The following is a 27,451-nucleotide window of genomic DNA, read 5'->3' on the forward strand; positions in this document are numbered from 1 at the left end:
CTCCGCAACGCGGCGGGTCTACAGATGAGGGGAGTCGAGTCTCCCGCGCCCCACCATTCCCAGCGGACCTGCGGCTGAGTCGCTTGTTCTGCGCCCTGACTGCCAATAAAGTTTGTTAGAAAATCATAGTCATTCTTAAAAGAGCGAAAGAGGGCGCGAACCAGCTGGGCAGTCGCACCGAGGGAGCTGGCGCGCTAGGAGGAGAAGGTGAAGGCGGCGGCGGTTGCGCCGCGACCAAAAGGAGCCGGTCTCGCCGGGCTGCGGGTCCGCGGCGGCAGGGGGACGGTGAGTGGCGGCTCGCTCTCACACGGTAGCGGTCCTGCACTTGCTCATCCTCTCCAAGGGATAAGGACGGCTCTGTCTTCCCGGAGGAAGGACCCGCCTGTCTTCTTCGGGGTCCCGGAAAGTGCTTTTCTCGTGGGACGGGAGTGGGGTTTGGGGGTCAGGGGCCTCCAGGCCCGGACTCCCATCCCCCGGCCCAGGCCGCCGAGCGCCTGCTTGCCCGCCTCTGAGCGCAGGGTCTAAGTTCCAGCTGGGGGAGGTGGGCGAGAGGTGGGTGGCAGCGCCTGCCCGGCATCCCCTCCCAGTTCCCAGTGACCTGATCTTCCTGGGTGTGGGTGCCTGGAATTGCCCCTTGGGCGGGAATGCGCGAGGTGGAGCGGGGTGAGGCGCTGCGCCTCCAGCCTAGCAGAGCTCCTGCCTGCTTGCTGTACCCAGGTCCCCAGGTTGGGAAGGGGCGACCTCGGCAGGGTGGGACGCCAGCTAAGGGGCATTAAGTGCCCGGGTTACATTTGATGAGGAACAGCTGGTCCCTGCGGAGGGCCTCTTCCTAACCCACGGCCCCACCCTTTCCTAGTTTCTCGCTCAGACTGGTGGAATATGAATGAGCCACACTGCACTATTTCATTGACACTGGAAGCCACAGAATTACTTTACTCGAACCGAGGAGCCCTAGTTCCCAGGCGGAGGAACCTGAGGGTGTGTGAGGGAGTAGTAAACTTCACTGTCAAGTAGCGGTAGACTCAGAAAAGGGAGGTTTACTTCTCTAGCTTTTATGTAACGCCTAACATGTAGGTGTGAATGTAATCACACCTGTACTTAAGTACAGGCTGTGATGTGAAAAAACAAAAACAAAACCCTTTTGATCAGTGAGTTACTCTTCTAATTTATAAGACTGCATTGACAAAATCTTTTAAATTAAATTTGAAGTAAAAAGTAGGTAGTGTTACTGTCAAGCTTTTTAATTACTGTACTCAGAATTATGCCTATTTTTAAAGAACTTAATTGTTTTGATTTAGTATTTTGAGAGCAGTAGTGACAGTCACAAACGTTACACTGCCTGTGTTGAAATCGGAGTGCATTTTTTCTTCAAATTTTATTATTTTTAAATTATCATACAGTAAAATTGACTTTTTTTAGAGGTGTGTTCAGTGAATTTGAGATTCATATAACCACCAGGACACTTAAGATATAGAATAGTTCTATCACCTTCCCGTTAAAACTCATGCTATTTTTTAATATCCTTTCCCTAACTCAGCAATCACAGGTGCCCCCCCCCCCAGGTTAAGGTGGGGTTAAGACCTGATAAACCCCATTGTAATTTGAAAATAAGCTGAGGTCCTGGCAAGTAGCTCTGTTGGTTAGAGCATCAGCTCCATAAGCCAAGGTTGTGGGTTGGGTCTGGGTCAGGGCACATACAAGAATTGACCAGTGAATGAATGCATAAATAAGTGGAACAACTAATCGATGTTTCTCCCCCACCCTACTTTTTTTCCTCCTCTCTTCATCCTCCTTCCTTTCCTTCTCTCTAAAAATCCATTTAAAAAGAAAATAGATTGAAATGCATTTAATACCTGTTGTACTGTAGGGTATCAGTTGTTTATCCTCCTGAATTCCTGGCTGAGTGGGAGTTGCAGCCCTAGCTGCATCCCAGCATCACAAGAGTCTATCATACTGTATATTACTAGCCCTAGAAAATGTCAAAATTCAAAATTTGGATATGGTTTCTACTGAATTCCTATTGTTTTCACACAGTCATAAAATTGAAAATTGTAAGTCAAACCATGTAAGTCTGGGACCATCTGTAGTTCATCTTTCCTAGAATGTCATATACAGTAAATGGAATCATGTAACACATAATCTTATGATGCTGACTTCTTTCAGCATAATGCCTTTGAGATTCCTCTAAGTTGTTGCATGTACCCCATTGAAAGATGCTTGGATTGTTTCCAGTTTTTGGTGATTATGAATAGAGCTGCTATAAACATTTGTGTACAGGTGTTTTTTTTTTAAACATATACATTTAACTTTATCATTACAGTTTAAAGCTTGATTTTATAAAACACAAAAAAGACATTTTTAAGAATTCTGTATCACCAAAACTTAAATAGTAGAAATAGTGATAGCTTTGTAAGTGTAAATTATATACATTAAATCAAGTAATTGGAGACTTTTTTCAATATGGAAACTATGCAAATGAAATAAATGGCAAAAGGACCTAATAGCAATATTTTATTATTGTGGATTATCAGTTACTTTAGGGCCTAAAAAAATTCTGAACAGTCAGACTTCTTATGTTGTGTTTCATATTTACCTGTATTCTGAGTCAAGCTACTTGACTAAAAGGTCTGAAAACAAAGGCATTTAGCTTTATAGCAATAGTTTTCCCATCTGGTTTCCACCTTCAAAGGAAATGACAGGACAGTGCTAATGTCATCTGCTGGTTCCCCTCTGAACAGTATGCAAAAAATTACACCAGCTCTATGGAAAGCCAAAGAAGTACCCCAAAATGGAATAATTATGCACAGTTTAGTAAATAAAGCATAATGTTAAGTTTTCCCCATCTAAAAATTAATCAATGAAATACATCATGAATTATAGTTAACTTGGATTCAGGAAACACATTTGAAAATTATGTTTTTGTTCTTGGCTCATCTTCAGTAAGGGACATGAATTTTGTAGGCCACCATGCTGTTTACTCTGTGGACTATAGTAATGAAGGAATGCAGATGGACCTGCTCAGAGTTGATAATGAACTGTGTGTGGTCCTGACTCTACCCACTTTTCAGGTACAACCAAATCTTTGTATATAGATCAGCAGATCAAATGAACATGTCCAGTTGTTCCATTGAAAAGGCTGTCTTTTCTCCACTGAATTGTTTTTGCACTTTTGTCAAAAATCAATTTGCTCAATTCGCATGGGTCTAATTTTGGATTCTCTGTTCTGTTCCATTGATTTATGTATCTTTCCCTTTGCTAGTATCACACTGAAAAAAATATTTTATTTTATTTTTAGAGAGGGGGTAACAGGGAGAAAGAAAGGGAGAGAAACATCAGTGTGTGGTTGCCCCTTGAGTGCCCCTTACTGGGAACTGGCCTGCAACTCAGGCATGTGCACTGACTGGGAATCAAACCAGTGACCCTTTGATTCACAGGCCGGCACTCAGTCCACTGAGCCACACCCGGCAGGGCACTAGCATCACACGTTTTTGATTGACAAAGCTTTATAGTATATTAATATCAGGTAATAGGGTTTTCTCCAATTTTATTCTTTCTCAAAATTGTTTTAGCCATTCTAGTTCCTTTGCCTTTCCATATAAAATTTATAATCAGCTTGTTTCTAACTACAAAAAATCCTGCCGATACTTTGGAATTGCATTAAACCATAAATCGATTTGGGGAGAATTGCTGTTTTTACTTTACTTAGTCATCTCATCTATGAAGATGCTGTGTCTTCCTATTTATTTAGATCTTTGTTTCATTAGCATTTGTAACTTTCAGCATACTGATCTTGTACCTGTTTATTAGATTTATTCCACAGTAATATTTTTGAAACTCTAGTAAATATCATTTAAAAGTTTTTGATTTCAAATTGTACATTGTTAGCATATAGAAATACAATCGAGTGTTGTGTGTTGTTCTTTATCATGTGTCCTTACTAAACTCATTTATTAGCTCCAGGATTTTTTGTTTCTTTTGATTCCTCAGAGTTTTCTACATAGACAATCATATCATGTATGACTAGAGACAGTTTTATTTCTCTTTTCCCTTATCTAAGCACTTCATTTTTTCTTTATTACCCTAGCTAGAATTTCATGTATGATGAATGAGAGAAGTGAGAGTGAATTTTCCCAGAAGGGGGAAAACAATCAGTCTTTCAGAATTAATTATGATGTTAGCTGTAGGGTTTTAAAACAGATGCCCATTATCAGGTTGAAGAAATCCTCCTATTTCCAGTTTGCTGAGTTTTTCTCGTAAATGGATGTTGAATTTTGTCCTCTATCTTCTTTGCATTAATTGATACGGTGATGTGGCTTTTCTTTTTTACCTTGTTAATATGGTGGATGATATTGATTGACTTTTGAGTATTGAACTAGCCTTGCATTCCAGAATACAGTCCACTTGGTCCTGGTTATTCTTTTTATATGTTACTTGATTGGATTTACAAATATTTTGTTGAGGATTTTTGCATTTGTGTTCATTGGGGGATATTGTCTGTGTTTTTCTTTTAACACTGCCTCTGTGTGGTGTTGGTATTGAGATAATGCTGACTTTATAAAATAAATTGGAAAGCGTTTCCTCCTCTTATGTATTCTGGAAGAGATTGTATCATTGGTGTTAATTCTTGAAAAGTTTCATAAATTTTTGGTGAAATTACCTGAGCCTGGAAATTTTTTGTTTGTTTGTTTGTTTTTGAGAGAGAGAGGAAAGGAGAGAGAGAAACATCTATGTGTGAGAGAGAAACATTGATCGGTTGTCTCCCCCATGCACCTGGCCTGGGGACTGAACCCCGCAACCCAGATATGTGCCCTGACCAGGAATCAACCTTGTAACCTTTCAGTTACTGGGCAACGCTCCAACCAACTGAGCCACATTGGCCAGGGCTCTTTTTTGAGTTTTTGAAGTTACAAAGTCAATTTCCTTAATAGTTATGGGGCTATTCAAGTGATCTGTTTCATAGTGAGTGAGTAGTGGTAGTTAATTCTTTTCCAAGAATGGATCCCTTTCATCTCAGTTGTCAATTTTATGTGGGTAGAGTTGTTTGTTGTATTATCCTTTTGAGTCCGTAGAGTCTGTAGTGATATCCCTATTTTATTCCTGATACTGGTAATTTGTGGGGTGTTTTTCCTATTATCAATTTTATTGATCTTCCCCCAAACCAAGCTTTTTGTCTCATTTATTTTTCTGTTTTGAATGTCATTTATTTCTGCCCTTATCTTTATTATTTCCATCCTTTTGCTCACTTTGGGCTTATTTGCTCATCTACTTTCTTAAAGTGGTAGCTCAGATCATTAATTTGAGACTCTTTTCCTAAGGTAAGCATTCACTACTGCAAATTTCCCTCTCAGCACAACATTATCTATGTCTTATAAGTTTTGACATGTTATTTCTTCATTTTCATTCAGTTCAACTACCTTTTTAAAAATACATATATATTTATTTATTTACTTAGTTATTTTAGCAGGGGAGGGAGAGAGAAAAAGAGAGAAACATCAATGTGTGGTTGCCTCTCACACGCCCCTACTACTGGGGACCTGGCCTACAGCCCAGGCATGTGCCCTGACTGGGAATCGAACCAGTGACCCCTTGCTTCTCAGGTTAGCACTCAATCCACTGAGCCAAAGCAGCCAGAGCTCAGTTCAATTACTTTTTAAAATTTCTCCTGAGCCACGAATTGTTTAGAAGTCTGTGTTTTTTAGTTTCCAAATGTTTGTAGATTTTCCCATTGTCTTTTTGTTACTCATTTCCAGTTTGACTCCATTGTGATTCCATTAAGTTTCTTGAGGTTTGTTTTATGGCCTAGTGTGTGTTCTATCTTTGCATGTGTTCAGTGGGTGCTTGAAAGAAGTATATTCTGCTGTTGTCATGTGGACAGGTCTCTTCATGTTCATTTGATTATGATAGTTTTATTGTTTTTAGAATTTCCATTTATTTTATCTATAGTGTTTTCAAGTATATCTTATTGTAAAACCTCTTTAGTGCTTGCTTTGGATATTACGTTATATATATGTAATTTATCAGAACCTGTTGGTGCCAACGTTTTAGCAGTTTAACTGAAGTATAGAAACCTCACATCTTGTTATCCTCTTTATTTGTATTAATTGTCTTTAATATATTTTCTACATATATTGAAAACCACATTGGTTATAACTTTTGTTTCAGTTGTCAAACATAATGTAGAGCTCTTGAGAGGAGAAGTCTGTTTATTTATGCATATTTTTGTATCTACTGTGTTCTTTTGTTCCAATATTCTCTGTTTTTAGGTTTTTAAAATTACTTAATTTTTGTCTGAGGTGGAGACTAGAACTAATACTTTAGCAAGTGTTTCTAGGAAATTCTTTTGATCATGCAAGTTTGTGAGCACTGAGGATAATTACTGAAACCTTGTTAGGGACAAAGAAAGGGATGCTCGTCACATTGCAGACTTTGTGCAGTGGTTGTGTAGATGGATTTTCATTTAAGGTAATAGCAATATAATGGCTAAGTAGACAGGAACTTAACTAGTAATTTTAAGAAATAATATGAAGAAGCTGACTCTCTGTTCTTTTTAGTCTAAAATACAAACAGTACACTCTATTACTTTCATTATATGAGTAACAATAACTAATCTGAAACTAAATTCTAAAGAAAGAATGTGTGGCATAAGATTATTTGTGGAGGATTCATTGTCACCTGAACACTAAAGCACTGTAACCAAGAGCCTGCTGTGGTCATGCAGCTGTACATTGTTATACAAAACCTTTCTCTGGGGTGCTTTTATGGGGACATTATTATTACTTGTGAGGTTGAAAAGCAGTTTCTTTAGATTTTGTGTTTGTTGAAAATCTGGTGGTAACTGTGGAGAATATATTATGTTGTATGTACTTACCATTTTTTGCGTGCTTAACTTTCATTATGCGAGGTGCATTATAACTATCACTGATCAACAATTCTGTGAGGTAAATATGCTCAGAAAGCTGAAGCTTATACAGGTTAAACAATAACTTTACTAAAAGTACCGAACTAGTAAATGCAATTTAAATCAGGCCTCAACTCTAACTGTCAATAGTCTTAGTCTCTGTGAAAGGCAAAACTATGCAATCTAGGTATGTTACACATACCTGGATGTTATATGTTGTGCTGTTGATAAGGTTTCAAAAATTAATGAATGAATGAATGATATTATTGCCCCTCTTGTTAATGAACTTACATTAGCTAAACAGTGTGGTGAGGGGGCCTTCATCGTGGATACATTCTTGACATTTAATATGATTATTCCTTGATAAAACAATTATAGCTTATTTTATTTTGTATAGTTTTTGTGTCATGAAAAATAATTTTATTTTCATTTTAAACTGCAGATATAAGAAAGCTCTGATCACCTGGAGTTAAAGTTGGTACAGAAACCTTTTCAACTCCAGAAATGTTGGAGGAAGATATGGAAGTGGCCATCAAGATGGTGGTTGTCGGGAATGGAGCCGTTGGAAAATCAAGTATGATTCAGAGATATTGCAAAGGCATTTTTACAAAAGATTATAAGAAAACCATTGGAGTTGATTTTTTGGAGCGACAAATCCAGTATGTACTTGGCCATTTTATCCTCTTGGTTTTGAATTGCAAACTGTGCCCAAGACTTTACAGTCCAAGCTTGTGAGACAGTTGGTGGTGGTTTGAATTACTTATGTTCTGTGTATCTTTATCCTTCTGTCTCCTGCCCTGCCTTCATCTCTCTTCCCTTCCTCTCATATGTTTTTTTCTTTTTTCCTATTCTCCTTCCCCATCCTTTTTTAATTATATCTGTTTTATATTTGTTGGTGGTACTCTAGGCACTTCTTCAACACAAACTGATGCTTGACTAGTGAGATTTCCACCCACTATTTTATTTTGAAGGAAAGTTCCTTATCTATCAGAATAGTTCTCACCTCTTACATTATGGGATACTTTTGTTTAGAATGTCTCTTCTCTCTTTAAAACTGGACAAGGCTGTATAGAAATTAGAGAATTAAAATTTGTTTTTATTCTAAAGAAATAAGAGAAAGAAGATTTGGATTAAATACTCCTACAGAAAGGAAATCTTCATAAAATCCAAATGAATTTTAAAACACATCAAAATAACACTTTTTAAAAAATAACACTTTTTGTTATTCGTCTTGACAACTTTCTAGGATATCTTAAATTGTAAGAGACAAATTAAAGTGCATTACAAAAATAAGTGACACCAGACAAATCTGACTGAACTAGCTCAGGCATTAGCATCAAAGATAATTGTGCTCATTGTTTTAAAGATTCTTGAGTTTTTAATTTGTATTCTCTTTTTAAAAATATTTTTGTGTTTTCTTCCTTTAGGTATTTTAAGAAGATTCATTTAAATCTTGATGATATTTGTTTTTGTACTTGTTATCTGAATCAAATTAATTATTTTTTAAAAATCCTTATGTGAGGATACATTTATTGATTTTTAGAGAGAGAGGAAGGGAGATAGAGAAAAAAACATCGATGTGAGAAACATCAGTTGTTGCCTCCCGTATGCAGGCGTTGAAGCTGCAGCCTGTGTATGTGCACTGGCTGGGAATTGAACCTACAACCTTTTGGTGTGTGGGATGATGCTCCAACCACTGAGCCACTGACCAGGCTGAAACAAATTAATATTTTAAGTATACAGTTGTCATTATTTGTGGATTCTGCATTTTCAAATTCACTTACTTGCTAAAATTTATTTGTAACCCCACAATCAATACTCCCAGTGCTTTGTGGGTCATTCATGAACATGTGTAGAGCAGCAAAAAATTTGAGTCACCCTGCACACACATTTCCAACCTGGGTGGACTAAGGCAACCCTCCATTTCATCCCTCATACAGTAAACAAATGTTCTTCTAGTGTTCTGTTTTTGTGCCACATTTTTGTGCCTTTTGTTGGTGATTTCACTGTTTAAAATGCCCTGCAAGCATAGTGCTAAAATGCTGTCTAGTGATTCCAAGTACAAGAAAGCTGTGTGTGATGTGCATTACAGATAAAATATATGTTTTAGATGAGCTTCATTCAGGCATGAGTTAAAAGTCCTGTAGGCTGTAAGTTCAGTGTTAATGAATCAACAACATATATTAAATGACATGTCTTTAAAGAGAACCACATAAAAAACATGGTTATGTGTTGATCAGTTGATGAAAATGTAACCAGGGGCTTGCAGGAATCTAACCCTGTATTTCTCCCTAAGAGCAATAGTTCAGTATTTGCTGTTTCATTGTTTGCTGTGACTTTGTACAATGTAAGTTCAATGAGTAAGACAATGAACTATGTAACAAAATAGAGTAAATTTTTGAGTTAAAGGGCAACCAAGCAGGTAAACTACCGCTTTCCTTTCTTATTCTATTATTTGTGTGCCACAACTTGGTAGAATGTTGTGAAGAGGAGAGCAAGCCCAGACCTGAGGGGATACCTCTTTCCCTACTGCTGGTCTTAGCACCACCACTGTCTGTGGCTATCATCCAAGGACAAGATGTGCCAGTGAACCCAAATCCTGTGTCAGGTTATAGCTTTGGGGGAGTGTCTTTTACCCTTACTCTCACTGTTAGTAATTGTATCAGCATTTAAAAGTACTCAGGCATTTTCTGAGTGAAACCAACAATGTTGTTATAATACCTCCATAATTGAAAGATAAAAATATACACACAGCTATATTACTAAAGTCAGCTCCTTTACATACAAAACAAATTCATCTCTTGTTTCAGAGTTAATGATGAAGATGTCAGACTCATGTTATGGGATACAGCAGGTCAAGAGGAGTTCGATGCGATAACAAAGGCCTACTATCGAGGTAAATTATGGCATTTTTGTTTGGGCATGTTCTTTTAGCTAAACAGAGAATTTGGGTTTTTTTGTTTTCTGTAGAAAGGTTTATTTTTTTAAGAATACTTAAATTATTTTCAAAGTATTTTTTATAGGGCCAGGTCATTATTCTTCTGAAGATCCTTGAGTGGTGAATAATACTTTGTTCTATTGATAGGATACCTCTGCCTTTAGAATTATATGACTAGGTGTTCCAAGACGTAATCAGTGAGAAACTGTTAAGTTCCTACTCCTAACCCCAAGGAAGTGGCTACATAGTCAGAAGGTGGAGACTCTCACATGAAAAGGTGAAGTCCCTGCGATGACATTCAGTTATGATACGTGAGAGTTCATGGGGAAAGCCTTCTCGGTGCTGCAGAAGTTTAAAGTGTGAGGTGCGTGTGAAAGGAGAGAACTATCCCTCTAGGATTTACGAATCTGAAATGCAGGGTTAAACTCCTCAAGAAATGCTTAGATCCCAAAGTTTCCATTCCATTTTCCTATAAAATTTTGTCCTTTTGGAATTTAAAACAGTATTTTAGTGTTTCTCCAACTCACTGCCAAGGTGATTGCAGTGAGAGCAAAGTCACTGAAAACTTAACCTAGTACCATGTAGTGTATAGCCTATTGGTGCTTCCGAACTCGTGTATCTTGTTTTTTCCACTTTTGAAAATCTGGGATTTATTATAATGCAGCTGAGGTCTAATTACACTAACATATAAGCAACCAAAGGTTCTTTTCTAAATTGGTAACAAGGAAAATCGACTTTCACCACCTGCTCTAGGAAAACATTTGGTTCTTTGAGAAATAAGAGAGGTACACCTCCCAGGTGTCACCCTAATAATGCCACCACTCCTTACTGCTCATTCTATTTGCTGTGTCCTTCAAGGCTTCCCACCTGCAGCAGCTTTGAGTATGGCTGTCCTGTGGGCGCCAGTTTGGATCTTGAGCACTTGTGTCACGGTGTGAGGTGAAATTATGTTCTTACTCCCCAGCACTCTTAAAGTAGATAGTATTCTTAACAAATTATGAATTTCATGAGCATTTACACTGTTGATTATTGAGTCCTAAATGTACTGTTTATTCTTGAGTAAAGGTTATTTGTATTTTTTAAGTGGGGTTATTACCACTACAACTGCATAGGAAAAAAATAAATGAAAAACAAGGCGGAAACATTAACATATGATAGGAATGCATACAGTTGTCATTATTTTTTTACCAACCTACTAGCTTTTCTCTCTGTAAAGCATTGCTATGAAATATATGTTCTTTTGTGAGAAAAAAATAGGTTGGGCTATTTCTTTTTAAACTTTTGACAACATGATATGGTAGTATTTTAAAATGAGTATCTTATTTTTGGACACTGTATTTATTGTTAGGTATCTAATTTTAAAAGGCAAAACTGGGTGAATCTACAAGTATCAAAAAATAAAGTCTACCTTAAAAAAGGAAAAAGTGGTTAAATGTCAAAAATTATTTGATTTGTATATAAATAAAAAGAAGAAAATGTTGGAACCATATAGTTAAGTAGATCATTTGAGTCCCTGGTTTAAAAAACAAACAGCCCTGGCTGGTGTGGCTCAGTGGATTGAGGGTCAGCCTGTGAACCAAAGGGTCGCTGGTTCGATTCCCAGTCAGGGCACATGCCTGGGTTACAGTTTCAGACTAGTATAGATTCTTAGTCTGGGTGTGCGTGAGGGCAGCTGATCATGTTTCTCTCTCTCTCCCTCCCCCTCCTCTTCTCTCCCTCCTCTTCTCTCCCTTTCTTTCCCTCTATCCCTCCCTGCCCTTCTCTTTAAAATCAGTAAGCATGTCCTCAAGGGAGGATTTTTAAAAAAACAAACCTTTTCTTAAAATGTTAAAATGGCAAAGAAGGTGGACTGAGATAGGTTTTAAGAATAAATATTTGTTGCAGCTCAATTTGAATTAAGGACCAAGCAGCAGCAATTATACATAAATTTGAGAAGTGGCACATTGAACATCTTTTTAAGCTTTCCTTTGAGGTTCCATCAGGATACTTTCGGTTGCTGACAACAGAAAAGCAATTCCAAACTTACTTAAACTACTAAGATTTATTGACTTGTTTAATAGAAAAGTGGGAGTAGCGTAGCTTTCAGTTGTTCTGACTATAACCATTGGTTCTCCTGGCTGGCCTCCCTCCATGGGTGGGCTTCCTCCTTGCGCAGATTTTCCTCTTGGTTGCAAGGTTGCTACCATCAGCAATGGAAGCTACTAGTGGAGAGAGAGTTGCTCCCCACAACAGTGGATCAAAAGTCCTGAGTTTGTATCTGATTAGATCACCCTTGACTAGATTACAGTAAGTAGTCAGAGGCTTGTGGTTACCCTAATTGGCTTGGTGCATTTAGAGCCTCAACTCCCAGAGCAGAGGGTACATTTAGCCTGTCTAAACCATGGTTGAAGTACAGTGGGGAGAGGTGTTCTCAGGAAGGGAGGTGAGCTGGGGTGTCAGTTAGGCAACCAGGTAATATCTGCAACTAGTGTAGATTCAGATGATCATGTAATTGAAGAGGAATAAGGACTAGGAAAAGTAGGAAAGGGCTAGGAAGCATGAATTAAGATACGGATATAGTGGTGAAACACAATGCTTTTATGAAATTATGACTTTTACTGGTTTATGTCCTAGAAGTATATTATTCAGGAAGCATAAAAATGTTGTAAATTTTGTTTTTAAAAAAGAAAAATTTAACTATAATACATTTAAAAGACCTGTTATACCAAAAACCATTGCTCAAAGGCATTCTTATGTTTTTGGAATGCTGGCGTAATTGTTTAGTGAGACACGTTGAAACACAACCTCCTTGTAAATAGGTTAGAACAGAGCACAGATCATACTAGGAATCCTCTTGGGGTCCCAAATTATTTTTCTTAAGCTCTTAAAGAAGTCTAGCCTAGACAGTAGAAACCATACTTAGTACAGAAAGTTACATATAACATAAAAAAGGTTTTCATTATACTTTTTATTGTGATTAGTTGTGAGAAAAAGATGCTTCTTTTTAGCAACATGTAGAAATGAAGTTATAGACTTGAGACCTATTATCTAAGATCATGCACATAAATGGAAGGAAACCCTTGTTTTTTACAAAAGTGCGTTCACAAACAAATTAATATAAATTGTTGGAAATGAAATAGCTCTGGACAAGAAGCTATTTATAAAAGTGATAAGTGCGGCCCTGGCTGGTGTAGCTCAGTGGACTGAGCACAGGCCTGCGAACTACGTGATTGTGGTTCGATTCCCAGTCAGCGCACATGCCTGGATTGCAGGCCAGTTCCCAGCAGGGGACTCATGAGAGGCAACCGTACATTGATATTTCTCTCCTTCTCTCCTTCCCTACCTCTCTAAAGATAAATAAATAAAATCTTAAAAGTGATAAGTGCGAGAATTAGGAACTACAGTTAGGCTGTGCAAGTCTCTCAGATTTGTTTTGAAATTTTATGAGCGTGGAATCTGATAGATCGGTTCAATGAATAATTTGTATGCTTTAGGTTAAAGTGTCTAAGAGAATAAAGGACAAGCGCTTTAAATCAAGAGTAATATCTATAAAAGTGTATAAAGCCTTGTGTTTCTGAATGGTCTTCGCCATTGTCAGATTTGATGCTGTGTTCCCTAGAGCAGTGTTTCTTAAATTTTAATGTGCAAGTGAATCCCTCAGGGAGCTTGTTAAAGTGCAGACTCTCATTCAGTAGCTCTCAGGGAGAGCTAGAGACCATCGGGTCTTTCAGTTATCCAAGAATAAAATTACTCTCTATACATTATATGTCTTTGGGAGTATTTTCTGAATTGCATTCAGAAATATTAACATTTTTAATGATCTTATCAATTAGAAATAAATATTTGCAATTGGCGATCTCATACTTGACACCAAAAATTTGTTTTGATCTTCTTTTCCTGATGCGTGGATAATGGGGTAGTTTGTTAACTATTAGAAGTGGTTCCTTTGTGGGTGGTTTACTGCTATTTATGATGGTGAAGTAACTTTTCCAACTGTGATTTTTAGGGAAGTATAGAAGGAAGATTGAATAGTAGGAAAATAAAAGTTTATATAAAATATATGAATAGAAAAACACCTGCTGTCTTTAAATATCAAAGGCATAAGATGTGTTTAAATGACTACAACTGAGAAATGAAAACATTGACTTTCCTAAAGGTAGCTGGTATCAGCATGGAACTGGAAGTCAAGGAAGAAAAAGAAAGGATAACAGTACAGGGTCATTTCTGAATTAGGAATATTTATAGTAGTTAGTATGTTGAACAGGACACAGCTTATGAAGTTACCAAAATGCAACTTCTTTTTTTGCCTCTCACCATCCCCTTATATTTCATTATGCAGTAGGAGGAAATGAATTCTTCTTGACCCTCAGTAATAACCCCTTCTGCTCATGTCTTTTCTGGTTATTCTCCAGTGATTTCTTTCACTTGCCTCATAGTTACTTCTAGTGATGAACATGATCTCAATTTGGTAATTGGAACAGCCAGGCATGTGTATTAATCAAAATTCCAATGTAATTTAGCGTTAAATCTCTTACCCTCTCTGGGATTTTAGCAGGCCAGTGCCTGTAGTTGGGAAGGTAGTGCTGGCAGCTCCCCCCGCCCCCGCCCCCCCCACTCTCCTTCCCGAGCTTGCTGGAGATGCTTCTTGTTGCTCCTGGCTCATCCCAGGGGAAGACCAAACTGGGAGACAAGAACACTGTGGTGCATGCTGCTCTCTGATGGTGGGGGCTTCTGCGTGGCAGATGTTTGAAGATGATTCTCTAGGAAATTGTGCTGGATTCCTCCAAGGCTCCCATTCTTGGGGATGTTTCCTCAGGGCAAATGTATACTTAATTCAGGCAATTGCTCTGCCTCTTTGTGGGACTCAGCCTTCCACCTCTTCCTTCCTTCATGCTCAGCTCTCATCCCCCGACAGATGGCCCTGTTGGACACGATTTAAAATTATCCCATGCCTGCTTACCTCTTAGATGTGGCTCCATACTTGTGGAAAATTTTTGTGCATTCTTTGTTTTGCTCTCAGTGGGAACACAGTTACTCCCAAATGCAGCTGTCTTCTTTTTAGTCCGTAGGTCTTGTCTTTTCACTCTTGCTCCTGGCAACTACGTCTTTCTCAGGCTTGAGTCAAGGCAGGATCAGTCCAGAGTACCCCTCAGTTGCTGGGAACACATACCAAGCTCCTTAAGTGGTCTGCTGAAATCCATTCCTGCTAGGTTGAGTTGGAGGAAGTAATGGTAATACTCCACTACCATCTGTTACTTAACAGAAAGTGGGGTTTGCTGCCCACTGCCACCAATAGGCAAATTCTGGAGGCAGAGGTTTGGTGAAAAAGGAAAGGGTTTTTTTATTCAAAAACTCCACAATTTGGAAGAATGGCAGGCTTCCGTCTCAGAGCCCTTCAACTCCAGGGCACCCAGGGAGTGCCCTCTGTCAGATCTCCCATTTAAAAATACCTCCCTTTGGGAAACCACAGGTGGCCAGCGGGCACAGTCATCAAGTAGCTCAGCTTCTTTTGCATCAACTGTCTGGCCTCAGGCTCCTTTCAGTAGTCTGTGTGCCTGGCCCGGCAGGCTGCCCCTGCCACTTCCTGCACTGGGGGTCCAGGACCACTGCTAAACGCTGGGGCTGGCTGTGCAGGGCCTCTGTAGGGCCTGCCACCTGGCTACACAGCTTCCAGGGCCCTCTAGTCTGCAAGCGCTTTGGCCCGAATGTCCATGCTGGAGATGGCGAAGGAAGAGATTCTCCCTTCCCTCCATTTAAATCTACCAGGGCACACTTCAGTGTGCTCAGGGAGGGTCCAGCTCCCCCAGCCAATCCTGTCTTTTTCCCAGGCTGTACTGGCCATTCTGCCCCTCCTGCTGCCACCTGGGTAACCTTTATGGTACGTGTGCCGCTATGACCTTTGTTTTTCCCTTCAGTCTGGTACTGGAAGGAGTAGGAGGGCCTTTCCCTTTGTCCGTGGCTATCTTGTGTACCTGGGGAATGCAGCCTCTTCCGCACCCACGAGATCCCTCCCCTCTGCTCCTGGCACTGTGTAGTATCTATCCCACCTTCTTGAGAGAGAGAACAGTTGGGGGTGGACAGTATTTTCTCTACAGAAACTCTTTAGAAATCTTTTTCTCTTCTCAATTCTTGGGGGGAAAAATCTTGTGGTTCTTGAGGGACTTCCAGAGTTGGGTAGGAGTTACAGCTATTTCCTTTGTAAATCCTGTAAATGATGATCTTCTTACACACAGTTTGGAATCTGTTATTTGTCACCTGTTTTATTGGTGCCTCGATCAAAGAAAGCTCTCTGTTAGATAGGGATTTTTTTTTTTTGTGGCTCTTTAGGGTTTTCCTACGTGTAAAAGAACCATAACGCATTGTAATTTGACAGGATATTTTTTTCTATGGATGGATGATTTCAGTTAGGGGTAATTAAAACAAGTAGTTGTCCAACATTTGTCAGAATTATTATAACTGCAAAAGTAATCCAGGTTGTCTGGTTTTGTTTTTTTGTTTCATTTTGGTAATATATTTAGGTTAAATAAGATGAGTTGGTTGCAGCAGTCAGTCTGAAGGCTTAGTATCAATCAAGTGAACCATCCTGCTCCAGAGATTTGTGTGCCATTTATTCTGAAGATTGTAATTATTCTTGCTCTAACTTATTTCTGTCATCTCATGCAGATTTTACATTTTTCTAGGGTTTTTTGCCTACCATCACCCCTCCCAGACACACACAAAGCAGTTCTTAGCACAACTAGGTGAGGGTAATTTACTGGGGAAGTGATCCAGGAAGTAGAAGTGAGAGACTGGGGGAAGGAGGAGAAAAGCTTGCAGAGGGTGTATTAGTGAGCTACCTAAAACTAGACCGCTGGGGACCAATCCCTGTGAAGAACCTAACAGGCAGACCTCAGGGTGGTCCTCCCAAAGTGAAGCTCAGGTATTGATCCCATCCCCCACAGACTGAAGCTTTCTTCAGAAGCATCAGTTCCCCCTAGAGGATTCAGTGAACCCTGGGTCACTTCTAAAACATCAGAAAAGGCCCTGAGTCAGGAAGGCAGAGGGCCAGCTGCAGCATATGCCCGGGTGGGACACTAGCAAAGGCAGGAAGTGTCTCCACAGCTGCAGCGACACCAGGGCTGAGGGGACAGTGGCAGGTCCTCCATCATCTATTATGTAGGCTGTTATTTGCCTCCCTGATTACTCATACATATCCATATTGTATCTTCCTCCTCTTCTGACAGGTACTTCCCACATTCCTTTGGTCTCTCCCTGCTCAGGACCCCACTAGATAATTTGGGGGTTATGGATATACTTTTTCTTTTATCCTTTGGTCCTTAATTTTGAAAACATTGTGTTTTTCTTAATTATTTTTGCTACCCATATTTCTGTCAGTATCTGCATAGTTTTTCTTTTTCTGTTTTTTAAAATTCTATACTTCCTCTAAGGGATTTTTGGTTTTTGGTTTTGAAGTGGGTACCTGAAAAATACCTTATTTAACCTTCCAAAATAAATGGCAATTGGTTACATGTAAAATCCTAGGTTTAACACTAACAAATAGTTTTATAATAAAACTTAGTTAAGTAGAAGTTAAAGTATGATCAAATAATGTTTTTGTTTGTAGTTTAAGTAAATATTAGAGTTCAAGTAAATATAAATTTATTTATCAATATACTAGTGACCTCATCAGTTTTATTCCTCTTTCAGTTTTGATAGTCTCAGGGTGTATCTGCCTGTGTGTCTTCCCCTTACACGTTTCGTATAATTAATTTAATCTTTGGTTTAAAACGTGTCCAGAGTAGGGAGGATTTTCACGGATGAAGCCCCTGCTGTTAGGGTAATACCGAACTGCTCATTTCTCTTTCATCATACCCTCTTTTGCTTTCTACAGTATTCCCTCTGGTGATAAACAAACCTCTTCTGGCTTTAAGAGTGTCTTAGGGTAGCCCAGGTGTGCCTGTCTGAGTCCCCTAGGAAACTCTCACACCTGACGGGTCTGGAAGGAAAGTGGAACAGCAAGAAAACACTCCTTCCTGCCAGGAAATTCTCTGGACCTCAGGGCAGTTTTTCTTGTCACCCACACATCTGCTTTTGTCACAGCTAATCATTTGTAAGAGAGCTTCTCCCAGATGGTTGCTGCTTATATTTTATTTTACATAATTATCAACCTAATGTGATAGTTGATAAGCAAAATATTGTCAATGAATATAGAATAGGAATTACACATTTCAACAGGGTAAAAACTAAATTAAACTTTTCCCTGTCTATTGTATATTGATTTTCTTTTGTCACTGGTTCTTAAATGATATTCATTATCATCATTGGTATTCTACTAAAGTAATACTTGTATAGTTTTTTAAAAAGTAAATAGAATGAGAAAATTATGACTTTTTTTCTCAGATTTTTCTTACATCTGTGCTGAAAGAAACTAAAAAGCAAATGACAAATACAGGGTCCAGCAGAAGCAAGGCCTGCTGAGTGTGGCTGCTGGAATAATAAGATGGGTGTAATAATTTATAGTTTTAATTTGAACATTTCACCTTAAATATCATATGTAAAATTGTTGTTACAGAATTACATGCTTATGATTTTGTAATGAAAGATTTTGTAGTTTAAAAGGGGGTGTTATTTGTGCTGGGCCCTGTATTAACAGAAGAAGGTGATGACAGCCTGTCACTCATCCGTAGTTCACCGTTCTCTCTGGCTCTTACACTGTAACTAAACATACCAGTATTTCATGGTGTCCCCCCAAAATGAGTAATTCCAAGGGTACTTTGAAATTTGTACAAGTTTGAGAACTAGTGTTCTTGGTAAAAGTTGGTTCTTTGAATTAGAAAATAGAGTTTATATGTTAAAAAAAAGCAGGGTGCTAAAAGATGAACTCAATATTTATTTACATAAAAATTATTGTGACAGGTAATAGTTATCCTCACCCTACATAGGATTGTTTCATTAATATAAATAACATTTTTATTTTGTGACCTTACAGGAGCCCAGGCTTGTGTGCTTGTATTTTCTACCACAGACAGGGAATCTTTTGAAGCAATTTCCAGTTGGAGAGAGAAAGTCGTAGCTGAAGTTGGAGATGTACCAACCGTACTTGTACAAAACAAGATTGATCTCTTGGATGATTCTTGTATAAAGAAGTAAGATGGCTGCTTTGGAGGGCGTGGTGATAACTCTATCAAGTTGAAAGTTATTTTAATTTTTGCATAGATTTACAAAATTTAAGGAAGTTTATATAAAGAGTTCTTTACACTTAAAATTTCTTTATGAGCTCTTCTTTATGATTGGCTTATTTAAAAAAGTTTATACTGAATCATAAGTAGAGAAAATTAAAGGAATAAAATGTGAAGGCTCTTTTAGAATTCTTGTCTCAGGTCTTTATACCAGAAGTCCAGTTTATTTTAAGTCAAATCCAGATATAGTAAAAATATTAAGAAAAACATTCTTATATATAGGAAGAATGTTAATAAAATGCTTTAATATAAAGTAGTATCCTATGTTGATGAATTTAAATAAGTAGTACAGATTCATATTGTTTTGTATATTCAGAACTATTATGCTCTAATTTGTGAACACAGTTTAGCATCCAGATAATTTTTATAAGTATTGCTTGCTGTATTATTAAAGTATTGCTAGCTTTGAAAATCTTTGCTTGGTTTTTACCTTATTGTTTTATGTTCTTATGTTATCTGTTGCTATATTAACAAATTAGCCTTAAACTTAGTGGCTTAAAACAATAGCAAACAGTTATTATTTCAGTTTCTGTAGGTCGGGAATTTGCGGTGTCTTAGGGGTGGTTCTAGTGCAGAGGTTTTCATGAAGTTTCAGTCAAGATGCCAGTTAGGCCTAAAGTCAGTCGCAGGAAGGCTTGACGGGGGCAGGAGGGCCCATCTGTGTCCAGGATGCTTCACTCACGTGGCTGTTGGCAGGGGCCTTAGTTCCTTGCCAGGTGGACTCTCTAGGGCTGCATGAGTGTCCTCACAGAATGGCGCTGGCCTTCCACAGCGGGCGATCCAAGAGAGGGCAAAGCAGAAACCACGTGTCTCCTGTAACCTCGTCTGAGAAGGCACATACTATCCCTTCTGTATATTATTGATCACATAAACCAGCCTTGATTACAGTGTGGGAGGAACCTCACAAGAGTGTGAAGACCCGGAGAGCAGGGGTGGGGGGATGCAATGGAACCATTTTGGAGCTTAGCCGCTACAGTCGTAATAAAACCAGGAGTCCACCGTCAGGAGTCACAATAAAGTAAATCGGGGGTTCACTCTTGTGTAGAGACAGCCGTTCCTGTGTGGACTTGGACTTGGGCAGCAAAGCAGTTTCATAACTAGTAAGTAAATAAGTAATGAAGTGTATGATTTTCAGAGTGTACATTCAAATGTTTTTAAAAACAGAAGAGAGAAAACTAAAGTACTCATAAAGAAAAGTGATATTTCCCTATTTTAAGGCTAGAGATCAGTGACTTTATAGAAAAATATCTGTTTATAGTTATAGTGTAATGTTTGGTGTTTATCCCCCCAAAGTAGTGAAAACTAAAAACCCTGTTCCAGCACTGAGGACACAGCTTTAACAAGTCTGGGGGTCTGACGCCCCCTTCCCCAGGCTGTGTCAGTAAATGTAATAAAAGTGTTCTTAAAAACCAGTTACCAGAAAGTACCTATATAAGCATTTTTTTAAATTGATGTATAGCGAGGAAGCTGAAGCACTGGCAAAAAAGCTAAAGCTGAGATTCTACAGAACATCGGTGAAGGAAGACCTTAATGTGAATGAAGGTAAACTGCCTTTTTAAAAAATTAACAGGAAATTTGTTTTATTTTTCTTACTACTTTACTGTTGTGTTGTTTAGAAAACATTTGTAATCAGAATAGAATTTTCTTGACACCTATCATGAAGAAAAATTTAAAGATACAATGCCTCTTTGAGTTAGTTTGTAATTATTTACTGACGTCTTGAAATACCTGTTGCTCTACAGCAAAACCCTGGTGTTTGTTTCGTTTTTTTATCTTTAAAAATATAACTGTGTGTGTGCGTGTATGCATGTGTATGCATGTATGTTTTTCACGCGTACCTCTTTACTGAGTTGCTTTAGAACTCCACAGTAGTGGGTATTCTATTAGGTAGTTACAGTGACCTTAATTTGTTCAGTAATATTTCCTATTTTAAGAAAGAGTAGAGAGAGATGATGATTATTTTTCTCACTCCAAAATTTCTACTTTTATTACATAACAACTAGATTGTTGGTCAGGTGTCTTCTGGGTAGTTTTTTTTTTCACTTAAAGAAATGAAACATCTTTTCAAAACTAAGTTGGTGGTGTTGAGCCAGTGATTACAAATATTATTTCATTTCTTTATTAATAAAAGGCCACTATCTATTTGTTAGTTTTACTATTCATTGTATTTAGGTATTACTCAAATAAATTTTAAAAGTTGAATTTTTTACTCAATTGTATACTTCTAATTATAATTTAAATTTGTTTAGTAAAAATAAATATTACAGTAAGTGATGTGAAATAACACATTTTACTTGCATAATTCATACTGACCTGTTAGGGTTTTTGTTCTTGTTTTTATTCTAGTTTTTAAATATTTGGCTGAAAAATATCTTCAAAAACTCAAACAACAAACAGCTGAGGATCCAGAATTAAGGCATTCAAGTAGTAACAAAATTGGTAAGTATACAGGATATTTTGTGATCATATTTACCTATAGTAAATTTATTTTCCATTCATTATGATCATGTTTACTATTTTTTAATACAGTGTGCTCATTTAAGAAATGTGATTACAAAGTATTAGATCAGTGATTATTCAGGAGCATCAGGTCTCTTACTAAAGGTACATCGATTCCCATTATGTAACACGTTAGATATAGGCTCTCTTCATTCCAATATTTAAAGACAGTTTTGCCCACTATTATACATGTACCCCTTTTACCTGTTCCACCATATGTCTTGCTCTTTCTTGAACATGCCCAGTGCTGTTCGCTTTTGCTCATTTTGGCTCTTCCATCAAGAAGGACCTCTCTGTCCTGACTGGTGTGGCTCAGTTGGTTGGGCATCGTCCTGCAAAGCAAAAGACTGTGGGTTCAATTCCTGGTCAGGGCACATGGCTGCGCTGTGGGCCCAGACCCTGGTTGGGGGCATGCAAGGGGCAACTCGTCGATGTTTCTCTCATATACCGATCTTCCTCTCCCTTTCTTTCTCCCTCCCTTTCTCTCTCTCTAAATATAATTAAATCTTAAAAAAAAAAAAAAAGAACAACCAGAATGGTCTCCCTTTCCCATCTTCTGTCAAAAAACTATTCATTCCTCATGACTTTGTAGAAAGCTCACTCAGCTGTATAGCTGGCCTCATTCTTCTGTCCTAAAAGAACAGAGATCTAAGTGCAGGACATTGCTGGTTGTCTAGTTCCATCTTCTCCACGTAATTCCTCCTTTCTTACAAATTAAATGTAATTGGTCCTTCCTTTGAACCATCTGTGGGATCTTGTGACTCTCTTATGGCACTTTACATATAATATCTTATAGCACTACTTCTTTGTATACTAATTCATCTCATTAATTAGATTGTAAACATCTTATGGGCAGGACCATTGGTCATGGTCATCTTTGAAATATTGATAGTGTCTGTGGCCCAGAGCTTTGTCTTTATCAATAGCTCATAAAGACCAGCACAGTTCCAAAGGGAAACTATGATGGTTAAAAGGCTTTTTTATTTTATTATTATTTTTTAATTTTTATTTAACTCTTGTTCAAGTACAGTTTTCTTTCTTGTATTCCCAGCCCTGCACCCCCCAGTGCCCCCCACCTCCCTCCCATCTCCCCCCCCACCTTAGTTATTGTCCATGCATCCTTTATACTTGTTCATGTGAGTCCTTCCCCTTTTCCCCTGTGATTCTCTCCCCTCTCCCCTGGACCCTGTCAGCACGTTCTATATTTCAGTGTCTTTGGTTACATTTTGCTTGCTGGTTTGTTTTGTTTAGAATCCTGTTAAAGGTGATATCATATGGTATTTGTCTTTCACTGCCTGGCTTATTTCGCTCAGCATAATGCTTTCCAGTTCCATCTAAAAGGCTTTTTTAAAATTCATCTCTTTTAGCTACTCATGACTTTAATTATCTGTAGACCATTTTGTTGTTATTATTTTAGTTTGGATAGGAAAATCCTACATTACTACCAGCCTTTAGGTGTGTAATACTTTTATTAACATAAAATTTCATGAACAGTATTGGTAATTACAAATCATGTCTACATATGCATGAAATATCTTTGGAAGAAGACATAGGAAAGTTGATAAAACATGCTTCATCAGGGGAGAAGAATGGGTGGGAGAGGGTTAGGATGGAAGGGAAAACTTTGAACCAGGTCTATTGGCTAACTAAAAATAAATGAAGTGAAGACAAAAACTTAGAATTGTAAATACTTGGAAATATTATTGATCCACTGAGAAGCTGGATGCAGTCTTCAGCAGGTGGCCCTGAGGCATATCAGTGTTGATCCCTGTGTCTCCTTCAATTTGTTGCAGGTGTCTTTAACACTCCTGGTGGGAGTCACTCGGGCCAGAATTCAAGTGCCCTCAATGGTGGAGATGTCATCAGCCTTAGACCCAACAAACAGAGGACCAAGAAAACCAGAAATCCTTTCAGCAGCTGCAGCATTCCCTAAAATGCTTTAGGCATAACAAATTGTGCAGTTCTGTAAGAACTACTCAGTGTGTCAAGCTGTCATGGTATATTAGGAGTGTTTTTTAGCAGACGTATGGCTCTCTGGATGTTGACAGACTTAAATATCGTTCTGCAGTGCTTTTCAGGATGGAGTAAGATCTTTGGTGGAAAAATTACTGTCCTATGGACTCATTTTTAGTTTTTTTACATTAGACGAAGCTTCTCCTGTTTTTGAGGGAATACCATGAGATGTCAAAAAAAAAAACAAAAACAGGTTTTGCTGACTTTTAAATGCTGAAAAACATAAATGAAATGTCTAAATATATTGGTATGGATTTTAATATTATGGGTCAAGGAAAAATAGCAAGCGTTCTTTTTCTGAAATTGGTCATCTAGCTTTTCTAGAAAATAGTATTGAATCCAGATACTTACAAAAATAACATTGAAGGTAAACCCTTAGTCTTGTCCAACTGCGATGTTACTTGTGCAATAGCTGTGGAATGTGGAGGTATGCATGCAGGTACCTGGTACTGGAGTAAACTGAAGGTGTGTGCAGTATTTAAGGAAACATGGACTGGTTCATTCATTCATAGAACCCCTTACACATTGTATGTGTGTTGAAAGGTTTTATTTTCAAATAAGAAATTCCAGACATATATTTTGCAAAAGAGAAGTGCTTTGTGCCAAAATATCATACCTAATTTTTACAGTGCTTTACTAGCAGAATTTATATTGTTTATGATACATTTTAAAAGCAGTTTTCCTCTCTGACAGGACAGGTAAAAGAGGAGGATAAAGGTTTTAGTGCTAGAGCATCTCCCAGGTGAGATACTTTGCGAAATCTTTCTCCTGTGTCCCTCCAGAAGGAGGTCCTTAAGCAGGCAGAGCGCACCTTCGGTCCCTCCTCTGGGCTGGGAAGTGCGATGGTGCTTAAGTGCACAAGAGGTGATCTGTCGTAATCCACATTATGGATTTTATAATGCCCTGTAACTGTAAAGCATCTTTTTGTTTACACATTTTTGTATGGTATTTTAAGATGATCACTTACACATTTCTATAACCTTTGATTTTTACAGCACTTTCTCGAGACCTCTGTCAGGACCAAATATAAAATAATTTCTTTTAATAAATAATTTTAGTATGTATCATGTGGCAGAGCATAAATGTGACTTGAGACATTAGCTTTCCAACTAAGATAATTGCATGAACTCTGTTAAAACTAATTATCATTCATCAATGATTTTGTTTTTGACCCCTTGCAATATACTTGGTTTTTACAGGATTTTGGAATATGTAAAATAACTTTCCTTGGAAAACGTGCTATAAAGTCCTTTTTCATTATTTGTACTAAATGCATAATATTTTATATGTTCCTTTTGTATGTTGTCTGTCTTTTTTGTCTAAGGCCTCCATCTGCACCACTCTCACCCCCTGTCCAGATTAATGCTGAGGACCTAGTAGGATTTTCTGGGGCATGTCTTTGTTAAGTCAGGAGTGGATGTTTGCTTCTCACAATATTGAAATGATCTGGCACTATACATTTCAAAGTAATATAACATGTTTATTTTTATGTCACCGGTTGTCACCACTCCCGTTGCTGGCAGCGGGGTAGGTCCTGGGCAAAACTCCTGACGATGGATGCCTGCTAGCGATTCATCTTGCCTTCCCTACTCTCTTCAAATGCAGTCTCTCTGATTTTTTGCACAAAATATATTTTGAGTTTTTTGGTTTTCAGTAGCAGAAAAATCACATTATGTAATATGTTGTAGTTGTATTTCATGTTAATTAAATGTGTGTTGGTAAAAGTTTGTTACTGTTCTATATAAAAAATGTAATCTTTGATGGTTGCAGTTCCCGATAGTTGTAATACAATTTTATGTACTTAGTTTTGTCATTTCTTGCAAGAACTGAAATTTTTGTAACACATTTGAATTTTTAATTTGCACTTCTGTTTTTTAAATCTAACCATAATTAATCATTTTAAATAATTAAGTAGGCCTGAAAATCAGCCACTGGTGATAATGTTAAATACATTGCAATTTAATTAATTCTAAAACCTTCTAAATTGACATTAGTTTCCCCCCCTGAGACCTTTAATTCTTTTAAATAATTTTACTATTAATTCCTAGTGAACCATGGTTGCTGAAGAAAACTTGTCGTAAGCTCCAGGGTGTTGTGAATTTGTGTTATGTATTTTTTTACATGATGGCTGATTTTCAGCAGACTGACATATAGCTCTGTAATAATTGCCATATATCAAAGTTCCTGAGGTTTCCTTTTCCTCTTTCAAGCTGCCTGTTAAATAAAATAGTATATTGAATAGCCCATGCAAAGCAACATAGTTAAATAAAACCAGGCTAAGTGGTTTTCATCTGCCCAAAGTTGATAGCATGCATGTAGTTTTTATAAATAAAGTAAAACTAACACTACCAAAAAGAGGATGGACACCTCCTCACCATGGAGTGAAGTCAGACGGCGGTTCAGAAGTTGGCAATGTGGTGCTTAGAGCACTCATCAGGGCACTCCTCTGAGCCGGGGGCTTCTAGGGGCTGGGGTCTTTTCAGAAAATCTGAGAATGGCCTCAGGACCTAACGTCCCAACTTAAAAAAAGTAAACTACTTTATTGTAAAAGGATAATTTAGTAGAATCCTTCTCAAAACCTTTGAAATAGTTAACTGGTAATTTGCTAAAGTGCTCCCATTACTGCGTATCTGTTTCTCTGAAAACAAAATGAACTGTAAAAATTTGTTCCACATTGCACAACATAATGAACAGGTAGATTTATTCAGTTTTAACTTTGTTACAATTATGAACATCACATGTGCTGTTCCCACTCTTTAGGTTTTCACCCTAAAACATGTCAGCCTATCATGTAGGTGAATTTATTTGCTAAGAGAAAATGCTTAAAACGACAGTGGACTCTGAAATGTCCAATTACCTAACTCCCAGGTGATTGAATGGTTTAGCTGTAATAACCTTTATTACTACTACTTCTCTTCTCTTTCTTGAAATATCTATATTAGGATGTTGGTAAATTGTCTCAAAAATAAAACTTTGTATTAAAAGGAAAGCTCAACTCCTATATTTTTGTTACTACTAAATAATGCTTTTGTAAATTTGGATGGAACACCACTTGTATGTATTGCTATTGGGTTGCAGTTATGCCCTTGAGCTTAATTTAAAATATACTACTTAATAAAAATTTCATGGAAGATGAATTCCAATAATAAAAAATAAATGCATTTCATAGTTTGAATTTTGTGTGATATGTATCACCAGTGTGGAACCAAACTATAAAAGGTATTAATGTGACTTCTTTAAAAATCAAAATAACTTAAAAATGTTTCACATTGCAGATGCTCACTGTGCCAATATTTAGTATACTTATTTTGTTGATAGTGGATAATCAGTTTAGTAGCACTGGTTTTTAAGTCATTTTGCCTTGGAAAGTAATTTTCATTTCTAATTTATCAGTTATCAGTCTGTTTTAAAAGTGGTTTCACCTTCTTTTGACCCTGTCAGCCTCACCCCCGCTCCAATAATACATTTACTTTGTCCTGTGGTACAAAATATAATTACAGTGGTACTTCAGTACTTGTTAATTCATTCTCGAACTTGTGTCGAGCACCAAACGAGCAATGAAGTATTTTCTCTCATGAGGTGATGTAGCTCATACAAGTTGTAGCAAGTGGGACTAGTCCCAAGCAAGTGAAGTGCCGAAACATTTTTTTCTTGTCAAAATGCGACCAGTATAGGGGTTTGAGGGGTTCTGAAACCGAGCAACAAGGTATGACTATTTAACAGGTGCTTTTTTTATTGGCCACTATACTAAATACCTTGCATGCTGTAGTGTATCTTATTTGAAGTAATTCACAGAAGCATTATCTTCCCCCATTTTACAGCTGGGCAGACAGGGATGTGCAGGGGGACCTCTGCTGGCAAAAGAAGGGGTTGCAAGCCTGTGCCGGGCTTCTGCAGCAGCTGATG

The 27,451-nt window shown here is 37.9% G+C and overlaps 1 protein-coding gene across 1 annotated transcript; it reads left to right on the forward strand.

The window, feature by feature from the left end:
- On the forward strand, window positions 1-23,901 carry RAB23 (RAB23, member RAS oncogene family). The gene is made up of 7 exons (XM_037056325.1): window positions 1-285; window positions 7,341-7,557; window positions 9,709-9,794; window positions 18,784-18,940; window positions 20,493-20,575; window positions 21,380-21,472; window positions 23,326-23,901. The coding sequence occupies exons 2-7, from the start codon at window positions 7,403-7,405 to the stop codon at window positions 23,463-23,465; spliced, it is 714 nt and encodes a 237-aa protein (XP_036912220.1). The 5' UTR covers window positions 1-285; window positions 7,341-7,402; the 3' UTR covers window positions 23,466-23,901.
- Window positions 23,902-27,451: the final 3,550 nt, after the last annotated feature.

The sequence above is a fragment of the Sturnira hondurensis genome, unplaced genomic scaffold (genome assembly GCF_014824575.4).
Source record: "Sturnira hondurensis isolate 20B ecotype Veracruz unplaced genomic scaffold, ASM1482457v3 Scaffold0008908, whole genome shotgun sequence".
NCBI classification, from domain to species: domain Eukaryota; kingdom Metazoa; phylum Chordata; class Mammalia; order Chiroptera; family Phyllostomidae; genus Sturnira; species Sturnira hondurensis.